Raw genomic sequence first — 21,894 nt, forward strand, 5'->3', positions numbered from 1 at the left:
GTTGCCAGGGACAGGCCCCAGGCTCCCCAGACACCCAGTAACTTCAGTCAGGCTCTGCCCTGGAAGATGAAATGCCACTACTCCATTAATGGAAATGGCCTGGATGACCTGAGAAAGGCCCTTTTGCTTGCCAGCGTCAAGGCAGCCAATGCCACATGGGTCTCCATGTGGACCACAGAGACAAAAAAAAAAAAAAAACAGAGCTACCACACAAGCAAGACCAGGCTGGAGTCATGGACAGCACCTGAGGACTCAACCATCCTTCAACATCCTGAATCCAGAGGAAAACATGTCTTCTGAGAGCTGGGCAGTGGGCAGGTTCCCAGCCCCAGAGTCCACAGGTTGTTGCACACTATCTGACCCTCTGTGCAGGCAATTGGCACTGGAGGCTTTGCCCTTGGCCACCGGGGGAAGGATACACGTGGAAGGGAGGCATCCACCTCCTTCTCTCCTACACTGAGGGCCAGAGAGGAAGGAACAGAGAAGAAAAAACTGTCATGAAGTTTACTCCTAAGTCCACCACTGCTCCCACAAGCAGCCAACAACACCTGAAACGCAACACCTGCTTCCCTCGTACGTAGACCCCAAGGAAGACGGGGATAGTAATACCCTCTCTTTCAAGTTGCAAGGGGCCTATCCTCCACAGCTGTCTCCCCAGGAGCTGGGCAGGCTATACAGATGTAGAATGTAGAAAGGCAATGAGCCAGGGCACCCAAGATAACAGCAGGCACACAGGAGCCCCCTGCATGCCCTGCCCACTGGTACAACATACCCACCACACAGCTGCAGTATGCAGGAAGTCAGGGAAGATCCTTAGGCAGCAAGCCCAGGCCTTGCAAAGGCCAGGCTGGACACCCACTGTCCGGCTGAGGTGAGGGTGAGCAGGCTGAAGCTGTGTAGAAAGAGCTGTCTGGCAAAACTGAATGGGCAGAGGGAGATGGGCTGCAGTCCACACCAGGGCCAGAACCAGAATTTCAGCACAAATTTAGAAGTCAGAGAAATGCACAACCACCCCACACCAGGCCTTCTGTCTGGGGTTCATGTCAAGTCAAACTCCAAATTATTAAGGCAGCTTTTGCAGCTTACCTAGTCTTCTTTGCCTGGCTCCAGAGGAGGACTGCAGAAGAAGCAGTGGGGTCCAGGGGCCTCAGTACCCCTTCCCTCCCATAACCTTAGGTTCTTCCAGGATGGGCAAGGAGATGTGAGTGGGGGTTCACTTTCATGGTCTAGACACATCCATGTGCCAGGGAGGTGGAGCATGAGCCCCACACTCACCTGCACAGAGTCCCAGGTGGGCCACACATGTGGAGGTCAAACAAGCACAGTGCTCACTAGGCTTGGGAGTTCACAGGGCTCCAAGGCAGGTCCACGGCAGCAGGGGACTTTGTGACCCAGCCTGTCATCAACCCCACCACCCTGCTTCACCATGCTGCTCGGGCAGAGGAAAGAGCAATGGCAGGCTCTGCCAAGCCACCCCGCCCTGCCTGACTGGTATAAAAACCTCAGCTGCAAAATTTATCCCAGGCCAGTCCCACAGGACTGGAGCCTCACATGGGTGGGAGGCAGAGGCAGTGAGGACAGCACAATGGAGCAGAGCTCACAGGAGCTGGCCCACCCACGGGCTGGGCTGCAAGGCCTCTCAGTGCCACCCTCCATGTTATGAGCTAGACAAGGGTCTCCCACAGCAGCCGTATGGAAAGTGATCTAACAGAAAAACTGGAAATCAATGAAAGAACCTCTCATGGAGACGCCGGGGGAAAGGACAGGGTGTTCTGCCAAGAGGGCTGGAGAGGTCTCCACAGAGCTCCCCACAGAGGGTCAAGGGTCTAGGAATGCCACCTGCCACAGGTCAGGGAAGAAACCAGGGCCACTTCTGCCGAACCACAGCCTGGTCCCAGGAACACAGGAGGCACAGCCCTGGCAGGGCAGCCTCTCGTGCACGCCTGCAAAGCACAGGTCTGTCCCACCACAGCCAGGAGTGTGCCAGGGCTGTGACACCGCAAGATGAGTCACCAGCCAGAGCAGGCCCCAAATCAATACCAACCACATCACTGGTCAGCACCTGGCGCTGTCCTTGCCCTGCTGTAGATGCCTGGTGAGGGACATGCCCAGGGTAGACCCCAGGCCTGGTCAGGCTGTACAGAGGAAGAAGAGGCAAACAAGCAGGTAGGAGCTGGCCAACCCAGCTAGCTGGGAGCCCAGACAGCAGCCCCTCCAAGGCACAGTCCTCTCTAATTGGAAATGCTGCTTTTGCCTCTGAAGTTGGAGGGACGGTGTCAGAACCCGCAGGCCACACATTCCCAGGGTGAGAGAAAGTCAAAGGGAAAGCAGTGCAGGAGGCGCAGCAGCTACCCTCTAGATTCCTAAAGGGTGGCCCAGTGACCGAGAGGACAGGGCTTGCAGAGAAGCTCAGCACAAAGCACCCACAGAAACAAAAGGGACCAAAGAACACCATCTGCTGCCCCACTAGGGGCCTGAGCCTGACCCAGCACCCAGGTGAGTGCATAGCAAGTCAGCTGCATGGCCGTCTCACTGATCCTGGCCCAGCTCCAGCCCTCAGCCTAAGCTTGCTCAGGACACTTTTGGACTCAAATCTCCAGGCCTATCTTGATCCACTTTCTGTTGCCATGACAGAACACCAGGAGCTGGGTAATTTATACTAAGCAGATTTACTCAGCCTCTGGTTCTGATGGCTGGGAGCATGGCACCAGCACCTGGAGAGGGCCTCTGAGCTGCCCCATCCCAGAGCAGAAGGATGAGGGCAAGGGAGAACAAGAGGAAGCAGGAGGGGACAGAGCTGCTGTTAGGACAAACCCACTCTTACAATAATGCCATTAACCCTCCCAGAGGGCAGAGCCCTCACCTCTTTAAGGACCACCCCCCAGCACTGCCACACTGGGGGCCAAGTTCCCGTGAGCTTTGGAGGCACACTAAACCCCAGCAGCCTCCATCCACTCTAATGGCTCACAGGCTCTGGAAGGCCACCGAGGCCTATGACCTGTGCACACGACCCTCCAAACAGCCCTCATCCCAGAACGCTCCCCTCACCTCCACCTGCCATTCCTCCAGCCAATCTGCCCACCCTCTCCTGGGGTTCTGTGGGCTCAGTGGGAGCAGGAAGTGTGGCTGCTGTCTTCTGCTGGGTCCTGGGGAACCAGGCCAGGCCAGCAGCTGGGCAACCCATATGTGAACGAGTGCCTCATATACAGAAGGTACCTGCGAATCAATACCAGAGAAATGACCACCACACCCAGGAAAGGGGTAATGGGCAAGGAGAACAGGTCCCAGAAGACACACGAGCACAAGAAAAGAAGGCCGAGGTCTCCAAAGCACTACAACCAGAGACGATGGCTGTCACCTCTTCCCACAGCAGCAGGCACAAAAGTAGTAGCACCCTGCTCAAAGGCTGCCTCACAGAATGTTCCAGAAGGCAGGAACTGAAGGTCATTCAGTGGGAAAGTCTAACTTTCGCAACTGATCACAGACACGCAGCCGAGATTGGCTGTAAAGGAGAGGATGAAGCTCCAGGCACAGGATGACCTCGCTTGAGGTAAAGGCCCGTGCCCACAGGGAGCAGGCCAGACAGAGCACAGTGTGGACGGTCTGGGTGCGGGTGGCCTGGAGGGCACAGCAGAGGGCACTGTGGGGAGCCTGGAGGTGGGTTTCGCTTTCCTTGAAGGTTAATGGCTTATTGGATTTTCCATGATGCACACTAGGGCATAATGAAATTTGACACAGGTTTTACTTTCTTTGTATGTGCATGGATTACTGCAATTTCTCATAAAAATACATCATCATTGTAATCAGAAGGAAATAATAGTTTAATTCTGAAGAGAGAGATGAAAAGGCCTAGAAATAAAATGCCAATAGTAGTCTTTTTTCCTGGTTCCAAATTCCAGTAAGCTTGCTGTTATAATTGAAAGATAAAATTTAATCCCTATATCCTAAAATAGACTTGAAAATTAGCAAAACTTTTGGTTGTCTGCTAAAAAGTCAGACATACACTTACCATGCCACCTAGCAATCTCCTCCTCACTGTTAACCCTCCAGAAAAGGAAACATGTCTATTTCTTGAGAAATGGATTTGCCAGCAGGTGACTGACGGAACTATGGTTGGTATAGCTGAGAAGTGGACACTCAAGTGTCCACAGCCAAAGAGCATGCAGCCTGCCCTGGCCACCTACAAGGGGTGGCGCTCTGAAGCAGGAGGAGCCTACCCTGGCCTACAACTCATGGCCGGCTCAGGGGGAGTAAGAAGACAGGTGTGGTGTGCACAGGAGCCCTGGGCTCACAACAGGAACCGCAGCTGTCCCTGAGTGCAGAGAGCCGCCAGGTGGTGCTGGGGCAGGCGAGAGACTCACGGGGGATGGACATGTCCCAGGGTTGCTCGCACAATCCCACACACTTACTGAACTGTGTCTGGAAACTGGGGGGTTTTGTGGCTGTGTAAATGACATCTTCGCGCTACTGCTTGAGCCACATCCCCACATCTTAATCGCAGCTTGCTCGCTCTCTCTCTCTCTCTCTCTCTCTCACACACACACACACACACACACCTTTGCAACCCAATCCCCAAACTGCCAAGACCAGAGTGGGCCTGACTGCTGGGAAGACAAGGCGAGGCAACCCAGGCTGCAGCAGCCTGCCCCCATCAGGGGAGCCCCTGGGCCCACTAGCACATCACCCATCCGAGCCTGGTTCATGAGGGAATACAAGAGTGTGGGTGAGTTCCTTTCATTTCTCTTGTTTTTTCTCCTCCAATGTCGTGTGTGTGTGTGTGTGTGTGTGTGTGTGTGTGTGTAATAGATGAACACAATAGCTTTATTTATTTATGTGGTGCTGAGGATTGAACCCAGTGCCTCACACGTGCTAGGCAGGTGCTCCACCACTGAGCCCCAGCCCCAGCGCCCCAAATGTCTTTTGAAGGCACGCATTATGTGTGTAAAGAGGAAAGATGCATGGGCTGGGTATGTGGCTCAAGCGGTAACGGGCTCGCCTGGCATGTGCGGGGCGCTGGGTTCCATCCTCAGCACCACATAAAAATAAAATAAAAGATGTTGTGTCCACTGAAAACTGAAAAATAAATATTAAGCCTCGGGAGGGACTACGGCACATCGGGAGCACCTGTTACCTCACTGGCAGCCATCAACAGGCCTAGCTGTGGTATTCATGGGAACACAGTTTAACACGGCCTTTCTGAAACCTGGAGCCAGGTCACAACCATCAGGAAAATTAAAGCTACAAGGACAAGCCCCAGTCAAGGTGCCTGAGGATGAGACCTCCCTCTGAAACGAGCTCCAACAGTCCCCTAGCATTTTCCAAATGGTTTCTCAGGGTGATCCCAGAATAAAAGTCTCATCTGAGAGTCTTCGCTGCTGGTGCCCAGAGGCAGACCCCAGCAAGCCACCCTGCTGCCAGCTGCCTCTGAGTTCCTCCTTCTCCACATCGTTAGACCTTCTGTCTCTCCACACTGGCCTCCACAGAAGCTTCCAGAAGGGAACTCAAGGCAGGTATTTTTATTTTACCCTCACATCTCATGCACTGGCCACTGAAGTCAATGCTGGAAATCTTCCTCAGACAGCACGTCAAAGGCTGTTTCAGTTTCCGTGGTGGAATTTGAATTCTTACTCTTGTTCAAGCAGATATGACCTGGTTCTGTCTTGTTTTTCCTCTATGGAAATTTTCAGAATGCTTTTTCACTCCTGGTGTCCTGCCATGTCACGATTATGTGTCTTTCCTCTTTCCTTCACTGTGCTGGACGATGGGCAGCCTAGTCAACCTGCGGGCCACCTCCTGTGACTCTAGAGAACTGCTGTGCCCCCTCCTCGCACCTCTTCTTTCTGGACTGCCCACTGGCAGAGGACAGCCAGAGTCCCCTGGCCTCATCTTTGCTCTCCAGGATTCCTGCTTGCCAATTTTGCTCGCTTGCTCCACCTGCTGGGAAGCGTGCCTGACTTCATCTTCCTCGATCTAAGAGCCCAGCACCCTCCCAGCACTCTGGATAGCTGTGTTTCTTCCTTCTCAAGGTTGCTCTGCAGCCCAAAGGTTCTGGGTAGACCAAAGATGGCTCTGTATTCCTCTGGTGCCTACAGCTGGCTCAGGCTCTATCATGTGCAGGTACTCCCCAAAACACCTTGATCCCCAGCCCACCCATGTGACGGGCACGCTTCGTACAAAGGGGCCTCACAGGAGGCCATCTGGCTCCAGGGCAGGAGACGTGTCCCCTCCCGCCATGTCAGACCCCACTCTCTTACTAGAGGGCAGATGCAGGAGCTAGGGTCCTAAGGACCAAAAGTAGGAGGGCTGTGGGCAGGGGAGGTGGAACATCCTCCAGGTTTGATTTGCATGGTGGTGACCCCCACTGTGCCTGGTGTCCAGGACAAACCACTGACTCAAACTCGTCCACAGGTCGGGTCCTCCTGCTTCTCACATCTACATCCAGAGCACCAGCAAGCTCCTCCTCAGAGGTGCAGGCCACACCCACCATGGGCTCATTCTATAGTTCTGCAGCGGATGGCCTCTGCTGGCTCAGCCCAGTGAGTCTGCGTTTCACACACTGGACATCCAGCTCTCCAGCTTCCTCAATCACTGGATGCTGTCTTCTCTCCCTCCTTCTTTCCTGCAGTTTCTGGCAGACCAGGAGAAGGTCCCATACACTGCAGTCCACCCTCTGCCCAGGACAGAAAGAGGATGCACCATGTGATGTGAGCAGCGGAAGCCATGTGGGCCCACTAGTTCTCACCCTCAAGGTCCCATACAACTGCCAACGGACGCCCACAACCACTTCTCCACTTGCACAGAAGGCAGCTAGTGAGGAAGCCACACTCCATGGCAGGAAACCTGGGCTGCAGCCCCTTATCCAGCACCTCTGCTGGGCCACATGGAGCACAGACTCGAGTCTGTTGGCATGGGCAGGATGTCCTGTCCCAGCTCTGGTGGACTCTTGGGCCTATGTGGCGGGTGGGCAGGTGGCAGGCAGGCTCCATACCTGTCCCGACTCCCAGTCAGCAGGTGGGCCCTAGGCGGAGCCTCCCAGTCAAAGGCCACGGTCTTCCCCCAACCCAGAAGGTTGAAGATTGCCTATCCTAAGCCATGGCCACACTCAAGTCCTGCCTCAAGGTTTCAGAACAAATACACCATTTCCAAGGTGGTGTCAGAGACCAGGGACCACAGACCTGGCACCCAGCTGGGCTCTCAATCCAGAGCCCAGGGTATGGGTGGCAACTCAGTGTGTCCTGCCCATGACAGGAAGGGCACAGCAAACCTGGATGCTGGAGACAAGGGGCTAGTGCAGGCCCTCTTGCCTTCCTCACACTGCTTGGACAGGATACCCTGTGCAAAATGCTGCGACAACTGAGCAGCCTGTGATTCACAAAGCCCCACTCTTCCAGTGGACAGCCATGGGGTCCCCAGTACTGGTAGTGATCTGGCCCCAGCCCAGGGCTCCTGCGTGAGTGAGCAGCAGTGGATAAACTATGACTGGGGTTGCTATCTGCATATGGGACCTTGAACTCAGGTCAACCATAGAGCACAATCAGGGTACCCCTTCAGAGGAGGGAACCTAATGCCATTCCAGAATATGCTAGGCACAGAGCCAGGAGGGATGGAAGTTTGGGGATGCAGGGATGGCCACAGTTTGCTGGAAACCTTCAAACAAAATTCCAGCACTGCAGGTGGGAGTCAAAACAAATAAGGTCAGAGTAGTCCAAAGAAGACAATATCATTTGTACCGGCTGGACAGTCAGAAATGAAATGCTGATCCCCTAGCCATGAGTCCAGGTGAGCACTTAGGCCTTCACCACTGCTGGGGCAGAGGTGCAGACCCAGAGCCTGGTTAGCAGGCACACAGTGCAAACACCTCGTGGCAGTGGCTGCATGGTACTAGACCTCACTCCAGCTCCCCTCGAGGCATTCCACTTGCTCAAGTCACGGTGACCCTTTTCTCATCTTCTCTCATTGACCGACCGTGCAATGTGGCAGGGATAGCCTCTCCACACAAAGGGAGTCATACTCAAGTGGCCAGGCTGTAGTGGCTACCCCTTACACTTGCCTGGGTGGTCAGTAACACCCCCTTAGAGAGATGGAACCCACCTACACACAGCTACATCACCCAGACAGAAAAGAAACAGTGGCTGGTCCTTGTTTTCTCCTCTCCCTGGTGGGTCCCGCATGGGCACAGGCCGCCCTGATCTGGGCCCATGTGCTCCACTGCTATGGGATCCAGCAGCACTGGAGACATGCTGGGAAAATACAAATCTGGTCAAGCAGAGCCCCTGAAGGTGGCTGCCTCAGCTCCTTCTGAGGCATCTGAACCCTGTGGCCCTAGGCACAGGGCTGGCTCACCCCACACTTGGCCTTCACTTGTCTTGGGAAGTTCCACCTCTGGCTTACCTCCCTCCTCCACCTCCCAAGCCTCACTGATTCAGGAGCACATCTTTAGATCACCCCACACTCCCATTTTCAGGGAGGTCTAATGACGGGCCCAAGGCCTCATTGTCTTGCCATTTGTCTGCTGCACGCTTCACTCAAAACCCATGTGATGGACATCCACTTCCCCAGTAGGAGCACTGAGGATGGGTGCGCCTCTGCACTGAGGCCCAGGCTGGCATGCAGGAAGCAAGGAGCATCCTGGCCAGGGCCACCTCACAGACTTCAGGCAGCAGCAGGGAGCCTGGGCCAGGCTGAAGGAGACACCAGAGAAGGACCCAGTACAGCACCTGTGTGGCATGCTGTGGTGGTCATGAAACGCACCCTAGGTCCCAGTGCATGTCACTACCCTGGGCCAAGCAGCCAGTCCTGCCACCAGAAAGCTGGCATTCCCCGGGGCAGAGACAGCATACGGAGAACTCGGTGGATTTCAGCTTATACTTGCTACGGAAAAGCATGTGAAGGAAAGGTGGAGAGACAGGCACCATGACACATGCCTGCCATCTCAGCTACGAGGAGTGCAAGTTCAAGGCCAGCCTGGACAGCTCAGTGAGACCCTGTCTGGAAAAAAAAAAAAAAAAAAAAACTGCTCAGTGGTAGAGCCTCTGCCAAAAAAAGGGCGGGACAGGGAGAGGTGACCAGGGCAGAAGGAGTGTCCACCAGAAGTGGGAAGTCAAGGAAACCTCTCTGGGAAGGGGACATCAGCACCAAACCTGAGGAATGGGAAGGCACAAGCAGGCTGAGGCCCCGGGCATAAAGGAGAGCAGAAGGATGGGGAGACTTGAGAGCCATGCATGGGGCAAAACCCAAACACACGAGGAACTCGCAAGAGTCGAGAGCAAAAATTAACTCAATTTAAAAATGGGCCTAAGGTGACATTTTTCCAAAGAGGAGGAAGATGAGGATGAGGAACAGCACCTCAATATTTTTACTGGGCAAGCATAAGCTCTGTCCCATGAGCCCTGTTTGACAAATAGGCCTAGAAACAGTGGCTCACCCCAGGCAGCAGGCACCCAGCACCTGGAACATAGACACTAAGACCATTTCCCATGACCAGCAACCAGCACAGCTCAGTTCTAGACACAGGGCAGCAGGGGCACAGACAAACCTGGGCCACACTGTCATAGCAGAGATGACAGGACCGTTCTAGGGCCCAGCAAGCCAGGGCCCCAGCCAGGACAACGTGCTCACTGGCTGACCAGGACAGCTCCAATCCATGAATGCACAGGCACACCCTAATGCTCATCAGGTACTTCTAGAGGACCACAGGGATCAGTGAACTAAAATGGAAAGGATCGAGCACCTGGCCTGATTTTTGTCGGTTGACCAGCAGCCAGCAGGAAGTAGTTCCTTTTCAGAGACACCTTCCAGCTAATAAGGAAGAAAGACAAGGAGAATGTCATGCCACCATGAGCAGGTTCCAGTGACTCCATGGCCCTGGCACAGGGCAACGACTCACAGTGTCCCCAGAAGAGGTGGCCCATCTCATACTGAGGAAGCACCCACACTTGTGAAGGGCTCTGGGTCTTGTCAAAGTACAGGCCCACTGTAAGTCCAGGGACAGAGAAACGTGGTGAAGAGCACAGTCCAGATGGGGCGAAACACGGGCATGACCTGGCTTCCTCCACAGAAAAGCACAAGGAAAGAACACACCGCTCAGGAGGCCTGGCAGCAGCACAGGCAGCACAGGCCAGCTGCAACCTGGAGCTGAATCTGGGTCTCCACTGGAACAAACTGAGGGAGGGAGCCAGAGAGGGAGAGACAGGGAGGGAGGAAGCAGAGCTGAGCAGTCAGTCACCTGGAAGGGAGGAAGGAGGCAGGGATGGGCCTCACACTGCCAGAACACCTTGACACAAGCTCTCCTGAACCCCAGGACACCATGCGATGAATCTCACACCACCAACACAGTCACACATCCTCCAGACCCAGTGGCGCCACCCTGCCTGCACTGTCCTCAGAGCCAGCCACACAGATGAGGTCACTGCCACTTCCTTCCTTCCTCACAAGCCACTTCAACACACAAAAAACAACCCTTCCAAGACTCCTGTCACCACCCTCCAGACACCCAGGACACCATCCAGGGCCAGGCCCTCTATGTTTCTGGAAATAGCCAAAGAGTCTGCTTCTTGTGGATGAATGAGATGGTGCCAATTCTGGGAGAAGTGGTTCTCCCTCTGCAGTGGTGCACACATGGGTGCACCCATATGGACATAGACAGGGCTATCAGTGCTCCCAGGTGACAAAGTTGGTGGTGGGCAAGCAGAAGCTCTGTCCCATGAGGGAGCCTGGGGCAGTTCTGGATGCCAGGAAACCTGGAAGGCTCCTCAAGCTCAGATGGGCAGCTGGCCCCGGCCACAGAGTTGTGGGCCAAGAGCACCTTTCTAGAGAGGTTCTAGGCACTGCCCGCCTTGCTGTGCCTTTTGCTCCCGGGAGGGACTCTGCTACAGGGGATGCTGACACAATGGCAGGCCACAGCACCCAGGTCTCAAGCTGTGCAGAGTCAGACTCACAGCAGGTTTCCCACAAAGGGAACCACTAGGGTCCTCAGAGGCCCCTGGCTATGCACATGCCTGCATGAGACAGGACTGGAGGACTCAGCATGGGACAGGGTGGGGGGTTAAGGTGGGAGCAGGTGTCTGGTGCCTGGCTAAAGAAGGGAGGATGAGACAGGGCAGATGTACAACCCACCTCCACCCCAGGAGAGGAGAAGGGATCAAGAAATGAGTAAACCCAGGAGGAGCCCCATTTTCCTTCCTTCCAGACTAGCCCAGAATGCACAAGCATCAGACCACAGTGCCAGGGACCAAGTGCCCAGGATCCAGGCTGGGGCAACTCGGGGAAGTGAAAGATGCGCCTGCTCATTCCCTCTCCAGGGAGAAGAAAAACACAGAATGAATGAAAACCTGTGTCCAAGCCTGGCCCAGGAGGCGAGGTGGGTCCTGGGAACACTGTGTAAAGGGAGACTTGTGCCAGGCGCTGCACTCTGGATGGGACTCCCTTTCAGCCACGGCTGCTGCCAGAACCTGGCATGGCCTGCCCCATCATACACTGGACAGACTCTCAAGGTGTGGGAGGTGGAAGTGGCCAGAGTGGCATTATTGCTTGTCTGCTCTGCCCAAGCAGGTCTGCATCCCTCTCTCCAGCATGGTGACCACAGGGAAGTGTCTGATCAGGAGGGGCAGGGCAAGGGGCAGTGCCAGTGGGGAGGTGCCATGGTCCCAAGCTGCTCTCGCACAGCATGCCTGCTACAGGCCGCAGCTCCTCTTACAATGTGGTCTCTTTGGTGCCCTGGGACACCAGTCAGGCTTAACCTCTGCGGAGGGTTCCTGCCAGGGCCATTTCTACAACCCCTCCTCTCCTTCACAAGGATGCATGAAGAAGGCAGCCTCAGGAATCAACTGCCAAGGCCAGACCCAGGAGCCATGTGCACTAAGTCTAGCTACTAGAGCCTGCCCAGCTCCCCTGGACATGCTGGGGAGCTCCTCTAAACAAGTGGCTAGGCAGAACCTCCTACCAGATGTCCTGAGCTATAGGCAAGCTATGCACATGGGAAGGGCCCTTTTTGCATCTCTGGGGTGCCAGCCAGAACTGGGGAAAGGCATGTGAGGCCAGGGGCATCAGTGCCCATGTCCACGTAGTTCTCCATCCTCACTGAGCACTCATCCACTGGGCACCAGCCCCAGTGAAACGCTGGGACATAGAACCCAAGAACTAACTGGCCTTGCTTCCCGGGGGAAGGCCAGCACATGGAGCCCAGGAGAAAGAAGAGCTGTTACAGGCAAATACTACATTGGGAGGACACCCAGCATGTAGCTGGATGGGAATGAGAGGTAGGGATATGAATCTGAGTCCTTTCTTGGCAGCCTCTGGCCACCCAAGTAGAAGAGCAGAGAAGAAGGACTCTGGTACTGGACAGAGACATAGGATATAGGTCAGAGGGACAAGCCACTACTGGGGAAGGGTAAGCCCTGGAACCTGTGAGGTACGTCCGATTGTTGCCAGGCTGGGGAAACCCGAAGACTGGCGTGAACTCCAGGGCATAATAAGACATCACACCAAAACCAGGAGTTCAGGAAGAGGCTGGGCTGCTCTAGAAACTGCTGTCGGCACTTCCATCTCTGAGTCAAAGTGGGTTCAACACAACTGTCAAAATTGGCAACGCAGGGCGGAGCCCTGACTCCAACAGGCAGCAAGGAGACTGCCGCCCTGTGGACAGCTCAGAGCCAGGCGCCACTGAGCTGGCAGAGAGGAAGGGCAAGTCCTGACTCGCTCACACTCACAAAGTCTGCTTCTGGAGCCTCTCCCAGAGAAGCCTGGTTTGTGATGGTTACGTCCAGGTACATTCATCTGGGGGCTACCTATGGCTTCAGGGCCTTCTCTGCACTGAACCAGGGTCAGTTAGAGTCACCAAGCTCCTTGAGCATCTTTTCTCCTTCCTCAGTCCCACTGTCTTCCCATCGCCAAGGAAGGGGCCATCCCCTGGTCTCAGACACTGGCATGTTAGTGTGCCTCAAGGTGAGTGGGGCCTCCAGAGAGCAGCGCTGCCCCTTCCCCTTAGGCCACCATTTAGGGACATGCACTGAGGTGCTAACCCTCAGGCTAGCAGGATTGGGAACTGATGGCCCTCTTCCTCCCTCCATTTCCCCAGCCCTTGCACCAGCAGTTCCCACAAGGTTCCCCACACCCCCCACCCACACCAGACGGCCCTCAGCACGTGTGGACGGGGTCTGTGTCTCCAGGCTTCCCTGGCTCACCCTCCATGCAGCCAGGGCCATCTGCAAGGCCTCTCAATGGCTGCTCAAGCCCCTTCCCACTTCCCAAGGCACTGGCTCCTGCCTCTGGCTGCTGCTGGGAGTACTGGGCCTGGGTCTCACCCCCCAGGGGCTGCTTCTCTCTCTAAAAGGCAGCATCTGATGACCAGAGCTGCTCAACTTCAATGTAAACCAAACCATTCATCCTTTCCTGTATGTTAGTACTTTCCAGTCCTAATTAAGAAAACTTTTCTTAATCTAAGGGTCAAGATCTCAAACAGTGTCATCCCTGCCCCCCAAATATGATGCAAACCATAATGTGAGCCATGGGTATAATTTTAAACTTTCAATCACCACATTTAAGAAGTCAAACAAGCTGGGTGTGGTGGTGCAAGCTGGTAATCCCAGCAGCTTGGGAAGCTAAGGCAGGAGGACAACAAGTTCAAAGCCAGCCTCAGCAACTCAGTGAGACCCTGTTTCAAAATTAAAAATAAAAAGGGCTGGGGATGTGGCTCAGTGGTTAAGTTAGGTGCCCCAAGTTCAATCCCCAGTACCAAAAAAAAAAGGAAAAAAGGGGGGGAAAAAAAGCAGCTGTAGCAGCAGCAGCAGCAAAAAAAAAAAAAAAAAAAGGTGAAATTGATTTTGATGTATTTTATTTAACACAAAGATCTAAAATATTACCCTCCTGACATGCAACCAATATGGAACAACACGAAGAGGACATCTTCCATTACTCTTTTCTAGTCCAGTGTTTTCTACAGGACTTTGCCAGAGGACATACTGGATACTCCTGGCACTGCGTTCCACTGGTTCAGCTCTTCTTTCTATGCTGTGAGGCTTAAATTTAAAATCCAGAGTTTTTAAATACCGACAGATACCCGGCATGGCTCACCAAGGCTTGCAGTCAGCATCTCTCTCTCCCTCTCCTCTCTCTCTCTTTCTCAGTCTCATTGACATCTTTCACTTAATTCCTGTTTTCACAGAATCAGCCTCTGGCCTAACAAATCTCTCCTTGAGGCTTCTCCTCCTGTCTGGCTAGCCAAGCACCATCTCCCTCCTCCTCCCACCACATGGTTTGTCAAAGGCACGCTGAAGGCTCAAAACTGCTCTGGTCTATCTGCATCTGGCAAGTCTTGCAATACTTGTGTTATCTTTCAGTGAAAGCCATTTTCTAAGTCTTCGTCCCACCAGTTACTCAGAAGTGTGCTTCTATAGTGACCTCTAAAATGAAACTACAGAAAGAAATTGAAGACCTCAGAAGATGGAAAGACTTCCCATGCTCATGGATAGGCAGAATTAATATGATTAAAATGGCCAGACTACCAAAACAGTATACAGATTCAATGAAATCCCTATCAAAATACCAATGACATTCTTCATAGAACTGGAAAAAGCACTCCTAAAATTCATTTGGAAGAATAACAAGAGGCCCAGCACAGCCAAAGCAATCTTGAGCAAGAACAGCGATGAAGGAAGCATTACAATACTCTATCTCAAATTATACTACAGAGCTACTGTAGCAAAAACAGCATGGTACTAGAATCAAAATAGATGTGAAGACCAATGGAACAGAAGGCACCAAGACAGACCCAAATACTTACAACATCTGATTCTTGATAAATGTGCCAAAAATGCAGGCTGGAGAAAAGACAACCTTCTTAACAAATGGAACTGGGAATACTGGATATCCTATTCAGAAGAATGAAATTAGATCCTTATCTCCTACCTTGCATGGAAGTAAAATCAAAGTGATCAAAGACTTGGGAATTAGACCAGAAACCATGCAACTGTTAGAAGAAAACATAGGGTCAAATACTCTATCATACAGGTGCAGGCACGGACTTCCTCAACAAAACCCCTAAAGCTCAAAAAATAAAACCAAGAATCAATAAGCGGGAAGCCATCAAACTAAAAAGCTTCTGTACAACAAAGGAAACAATTAAGAGACTAAAGAGAGAGTCTACAGAATGAAAAAAAAAATCTTTGCCAGCTACTCTTCTAACAGGGGATTAATATTCAGAATATATAAAGAACTCAAAAAACTTGCTGCCAAAAACAAATAACCCAATTAATAAATGGGCCAAAGAAATAAGTAGAAACTTCTCAAATGGAAATAGAAATGACCAACAAATATATGAAAAAATGTTCAACTTCTCTAAAAATTTAGGGAAATGCAAATCAAAACCAAGATTTCATTTTAACAGTCACAAACAATAATAAATGCTGAAGAGGATGTGGGAGGAAAGGTACATTCATACTTTTCGGGAAGGAATGTGAATTAATACATCCACTATGGAAAGCAGTGTGGAGATTACTCAAAAATCTAGGAATGGGTCCACCATACAACCCAGCTATCCCACTCCTCAGTATTTATACAGAAGAACTAAAATCAGCATAGTATAGTGACACAGCCACTTCAATATTTAGAGCAGCACAATTTACAGGAGCCAAATTATGGAATCAACCCAGAAGCCAAAACAGATGAATGGAACAAGAAACTGTGGTATATAAACACAGTGGAGTTGTACTCAGCCATAAAAAAAGGAAAAAAATACTGGCATTTGCTGGTAAATGAATGGAAATCGAGATAATATTTTAGGAGAAATAAACCAGACTCAACTCAGAAAATCAAGAGCCAAATGTTCTCTTTCCAGAGTTTACTTTCCAGAGTAAAATAAGGGAAAGAAGGTGGTAGGGAGGGGAGTGGATATCTTAAAGATCTGAGAGAGATCATGGGAGTAGAGGAAGGAGGACAAGAAGGGAGGAAGCAAGGGAAAGGATAGAAAGACGGCATGGAGTCAACAAGAGCTGGTCGCACACCTACATGAACGTACCAGAAAGAATTTCACCTGTATACATACGTATGTGTGTGTGCATACACATATATGAATAAAAAACAATCAAACTTAAATAGATAAAGCTGTGAAGGGAAGATCAACAGGAGGAAAGGCTATGGGGGATGGGGGAGAGAAGAGGGAGGGGAAAGGGAAAGGGGGAATGGGAACTGAAATCAAATGCCTTGCATGTATATTGTTTTGTCAAAATGAACCCAAATACTACGTATAATTATAACGCTCTAAAAATTTTTAAAAATTAAAAGAAAGAAATGTGACTCTCTATGTCTAAGCCTAAGGAGTTGCTACCTCTGTCAATTTCCAGTTTAATGCTGCTTTGGTCAGGAAGGAACACAGTTCAAGTAATTTCATGACACTGAGACTAACTGAGGTCTAGGCCAGAATCTGCAAGTTTCTCAGAGTTGGTGAAGGGGCATGTGGCCCACAGGTGGTATGCTCTCTGCTCCCTGAATCAGCCCAGATGTGTTCCTGGGCCACATACCTCATGCTGACTTTGGGCTAGAGCCAGATGAGCTGCAGGACAGAGCCCCCTCCCTGACATTACTGAGGACTTTCCTGCAGCTCAGCCAGCATGGCTGCTGTGTCCTCCCCCAGGGCCCGGGGAAGAAGAGGAGGGGCACACCAAGACAACTTCCTTCAGGTGACTGGAAAGCTCCACCTGCCCCATCTGTCCAGGTCCCAAGGCACCCAAGAGCCAGCCAGAGAAGTCATGCAGGGTCTTTGTGCAGAAGTCAGGTAGGCAAATGGAAGTTCCAAGGCTGAGGACACAAAGGAGCACAGGCCAGGTGAGCTAGTAGAAGAAGGGACATCCGAGAGAGGGCTAGCCAGGCTGCAGCACGGCTGAGCACATGGGGTGAGGCTGGAGGGAGATGGATCTGGACTTCATCCCACAGGCAACAGAGTCTGCCAGAGGGTCTGTTAAGTAGGAGGATGACACGCTCAGTCTCTTCTTTGATGGCTTTGTGGAGGGATCAAGTCAATGACCAGGACACAGATCCCCTCTGCCTTAGGCACCTCTCCTAAGAGGAAGGGGCCACAAGGTGGGTCAGCCCAGGAAACCAATAGGCTTCTGGATCAGACCCTACAGCCAGGAGCTGCCCAGGGCTTCAGGACACAGTGCAACCCTAGTCTCTCTCACCAGGGACATGGCCAGGGTCCTTATCTTAAAGGGTTTGATCATTGCTCTAGAGTTCTACAAATGTCATTTCAGGGAACATATTATTTTTTTTATCAGAAATGACATAAAATAGCAGTGCTAGGCTGGGGATAGAACTCAGTGGTAGAGCACTTGCCTAGCATGCACACACACATATACAAAGAAGACAGAAAGAAAAACTACCCACAGCAGTGCTCCCGTCCCATCAACTGCACCTGGCAAGTAACACCAACACTCAGAAGGGCAAGGGCCCAGGACTTCCTACCCTTTTCCACCTGTCTGGGATGGGAGGACCTGGCTGTGAAGACAGCAGAGTCAGCAGGGAGCACTGACAAGCCTGGGAACAGCTTTGGGTGCCTCTTGATCACACCCCAGGGCCACTGGCTAAAAACAAAGCCCCAGAAAAAATGTAGAGACTGTGGCTGTGGGCAGGGCTACCTGACTCTGGAATCACCAGGCTGGGTGGGGCACTCCAGAGGTGGTTCCTCTGTCCCAAGAGGACCAAAGCACAGCACCACAGGAGCAGCCCTACACCACAACCCACTACACCCCACCACACCTGCAGGTACACAGAACACCTGAGCCCAGCACCCTCACTGCCTGCAGGGCCAGGAACATGGTGAAAGCTTACTTCTCCCCTAAGCAAATGCAGCTTGTACTGCAATGGCTGCAGGCATAGTCCCTGCCTGCCAGCCAGGGACCACTATGCTCACACAGCAGAGGCAGTGAGGGAGACCCAGACCTGACACAATAACCCACGTCACAGCTCCGGACACAGAACATTGTGGCCTGATCTGTGGGACAGCCAAGGCGATGCCTTAGACCACTGTGTGCTAGCCTCAGTCCGTCCCATCCCATTTGCCTTGCTGTGCTGGCAGGGGCAGGGAGGACACTGGGCACAAAGAGGCAGATGTGAGATGGGGAGGTGCTGTCAGCAGACCTCCCTTACCAGCCCTTTGCTTGTGTGCCATTCCACATGACTCCCAAATGTGGGCTGGACAACTGGACGGCCTGGAACATTGCCATGTGCACATGAGAGCTGTTCAACCCAGAGCATGGGAGGAGCCTACTGGAGGTGGGCAGCTATGGGCCCCACCCAGTGCAGCCAGACTCTCACCTCCTGGAATGCAAGCTGCACAATAGCCTGGACTAGACAGGCCTCCCCTCCAGTCTTCCTGGCGGGGACACAAGCATCTTACACCCTGTGACTGCTTACTGGCTGTAGGATACGGTAAGCTGTAGGACACAGCTTTAGCTCAAAGTTCAGAATAAGTGTCCCTGGTAATGGGATGGTTTGCTTTTTGCTTTCTGTTCTTTTTCTATGCTTCCTATTTCTGTGATGGACATGTAATGCCAAGTCCCACAAGACAAGACCTTGTCCTGTTCCGGTATCATGTGCACAAGACTCGAGACACACCCATTAGCATTCCACAATGCAAAGGAGGGTCCTGAGTGTGTCCCCACAGCAGGCTGTGGGAAGAGAAGCGGGGGCACACAGGCTGGAGGGCAAGGAAGCAAGCATGGGATGGAGGAGTGTCATTAGGCTGGCCTCTCCCGGTCCCTCTGACAGCAGCGCATGGACCACCAGGAAATGGCATGTCTACACAGACACAATGCAGACTCTTGAGGGAACTCACACTGCAAATCTGTCTTTCTAAGCTGCCAGAAAGGACCCAGTTCCACCTAAGACTGGTGGCATCTTTCCGGAAACTGCCCCTTCTTGTACTGACACAGTGGAAGGCCCTGGTGGCCTCTCTTATGCACCTTCCCTTCTGTCCTAAACATCAACATGAAACGCAACAACAGTAACAATGGCCACCTCACCTTCCTTCCTGGCCACAGGTGCTGGTGCTGTGCTGGGAGCCCTGCAGGAACTGGCTTGCCCCACCCTCCGCAGGCAAAGAAAACAGCTTATTCCTGCGCCACAGATAGAAAGCAGTCAGTGAAAAGGGGTGCTGTGGAGGCTACCTGCCAGGGCCAGCAGCAGGACTCTGCCCAGACCACTACACCCTCACCAGCCAACCCACCGGACACCGTTGCAAAAGCACTCACCCAGATGAAGCCAGCGCACCAGGTATCCTGCTGCTGAGCCCACAGTGCCCGCCACTCTGCTGTACAAGGCCTGGCTTGGTGGCACCCGCTCCTGTGTGTCCCTCCCTCGTTAGGACTGCTGGCCTGTGCTGAGTTCTCACTCACTGGTGAAGCCCATGGGGTCTGCTGGGAAGTGCAGCCAAGGAACACGGCAGGGTCCATCAGGCTGTGGGCAATGCAGACACATGCAAGAGATAAGCAGCCCTACAGCAGCTTGACCACACAGCAAAGTGCAGAGTCGCCAGTGGGACTTCTTAAAACACCAGAGCAGGCTGCTGGCCAGCACGGCCCCTTCCTCCTTCACCCCCAGGACGCGGCAGCTTCTTGGCATCCCGCAGTGCTGCAGCACATCAGTCCAGGCTGTGCAGAAAGCACAGTCCTTCAGATCTGGGCCTGGGGCACAGGAACTCTTCCTAAACAAGGAACCATCCCAGCTCCTCTCTCCAAGACATCTCCTTGTCTCGCCGTGTCCTGACAAGGTGACACTTCCAGCCTGAAAGCCAGTGGATCTCAGTTCCCCAAGTCACAAATCTGTCAGGCCAAGCCCTGTGCGGTGGGCACTCAAAGAGGCCAGAGATGGCACCTGGCCCTAGGGCCCAATGATGGCACAAAACTGGATGCCTGTCTTGCCCACTGAATCCTCTCACTTGGACCCCTCAGCCCTCAGGCTGACCTAATGGGGAGACAGCCTGACCAGGTAGGGCAGCCCGGGAGGCGTATTTGTTTTAGCAGCTTCTAGTTAATGAGTAGCTGGTACTGGGTAGTGACTACCAGCTCCTCCCATCTCCCAGAGGAACTGAGGGCAGCCCAAGGGCATTGAGAAAGCCAAAACCCACCTAAAGCCTTCGGTCCAGCAGCCCATCAGAGTAGGTCAGCAGCTGCCTGCTGAAGAGGACAGCTGCACCTGCTGCCAGCTGGAGCCAAGCCTCTGCCCACTGAGTCTCCCTCAGACACCCTGGTCCTCCCAAACAACTGCTCGACAGAGTCAAGGCATCAAGCTGAGCTGCCAGCCCCACCCAATAGGACCCGCCAGTGTCCCCACAGCCTCCCACCCTTCGAAGGCACGTGAATTGGATGTTATTTGCAGGCTGTGGCATGGTGGTGGCACTAGCCTTCGTCGTGGGAGGACAAGAACAAGGCAGGAGGAAAATCCTGGGGCAGCCTGCAGGCGCACAAACTGACCAGGCGCAGAAGCAGTTCAGGAGCAAAGACAAGCACATGGCAGAGGATAAACACTTCTTCCTCACGCCCTCCAGCAACCCTGACAGAAACTGGCCAGGACAAAGGGTAGCACTGCTTCCCAGGCAGACAGATGGCCGGCCCCTAAGGGAAGGGCCAAGCATCCAACATGGGCACGTGTCCCCATTCCAAAGTGAGGTGCCTCCTTTCAGACGGCACTGTGGACAGGAGGGCTCAGACCAGACGTCCATTCATGGACCTCACTGCCTTGCCCTGCACTGCTGGTCACAGACCTGACCTCAAAAAATGCTGAGGGAGGGAAGGAAGGAAGGAAGGCAGGAGAAGAGCAGAGGGAAGAAACTAAAGGCAGGGCAGGCACGTGTCACACCTGCTTAGAAATCAGGGAGGAAGAGGCGGTCAGGAGGCAGTCAGGGCTCCCAAAGGAGTTGGGAAGGGGCAAAGGGCCTGGCATGGACCATGAGGCTGCATGTCCTTTGGGGAGCCATGCTGACAGGACCAAGCAGGACAGAGGAAGCAGATCTGCCTGCAGAGGGCCTGAAAGGCCAGGCTGAAGGCAGCACAAAGTCACCACAGGGAGGCACAGGGCAGCACTGCTGTCAGCAGAATGCAGGACACTTCTGTGGGAAAGCCTCCAGCCAGACAAACAGAGTGGGGGCAGGGACAGGTGTTGTCCAGGTGAAGGGAGTAAGCCAGCCTGCTGCAGGCAGGCAGAGGGATGGTCCTTCTAAAACACTCAACCAAAGAATAAGGCAAGCCCCCAGGAGAGGCAGGCTGGGGCAAGCGCAGAAGCACACTTGGCTCACCACAGTTGCCTTGGTGCTTCTGTGCCGCTCCCACGAGTGCTGACGCTTGAATATGCGGTGCAACTGTGTCCTGTGAGGCACACAAGGAGAGTTCCCAGAGTGACAGGTGGAAGAGTGGCCCCAGGTAAGAAGGCCTGGCCACAGGGCGGCAGGTACTTAAGTTGGCCTCAGCAGCCCTCCAGCATCCACAAAGTACTGGGGTCAGATGCAACCTCCACTCAGGGACGGGACCAGGTAGTGAGAACCCAGATAGCCCCCTCACTCTCTGCCTGGCCATCTCCTTGAAGCAGATCCTTTACAGAACTCCACTAGAAAGAGGCACCACCTCGGCAGTGCTCAAAGTAGCCACTCACACAACGGGCTGGCCCTCCAGCCCAGGCTTCTGTCAGGGGTGAGGACCCAAGAGCCAAGACAGCTCCGCAATTGCCCCAAAAGAGCAGGTGGCGCAGAGTCAAGGTGCTGTGATCATGACTTATCTGCTCTCAAGAACCAGTGCTGCCTGTGTGGGACAGGCTCCGGGGGAGATGAAGCCGTCAGCTCAGTGAGGATGGGTGAAAGCAGAGCAGGGGGCCCACATCTGGCTGCACACTGCCCTTCACAGGGTGGAGAGG

The 21,894-nt window shown here is 53.3% G+C and overlaps 1 protein-coding gene across 3 annotated transcripts in view; it reads right to left on the minus strand.

Moving 5' to 3' along the window:
* Nucleotides 1-21,894, minus strand: part of Mob2 (MOB kinase activator 2) — a 62,502-nt gene that overhangs the window by 31,714 nt on the left and 8,894 nt on the right. The window contains exon 1 of one of the 3 annotated variants that reach the window (XM_026379996.2): nucleotides 8,777-8,853. The exons of the other annotated variants lie outside the window; for them this stretch is intronic. Within the exon in view, the coding sequence (XP_026235781.1) occupies nucleotides 8,777-8,838 (62 nt within the window). The 5' untranslated portion in view covers nucleotides 8,839-8,853. Of the gene's footprint in view, nucleotides 1-8,776; nucleotides 8,854-21,894 lie in introns of those variants that run through there. 3 annotated transcript variants of the gene reach the window in all.

The sequence above is a fragment of the Urocitellus parryii genome, chromosome 4 (assembly GCF_045843805.1).
Source record: "Urocitellus parryii isolate mUroPar1 chromosome 4, mUroPar1.hap1, whole genome shotgun sequence".
NCBI lineage: Eukaryota > Metazoa > Chordata > Mammalia > Rodentia > Sciuridae > Urocitellus > Urocitellus parryii.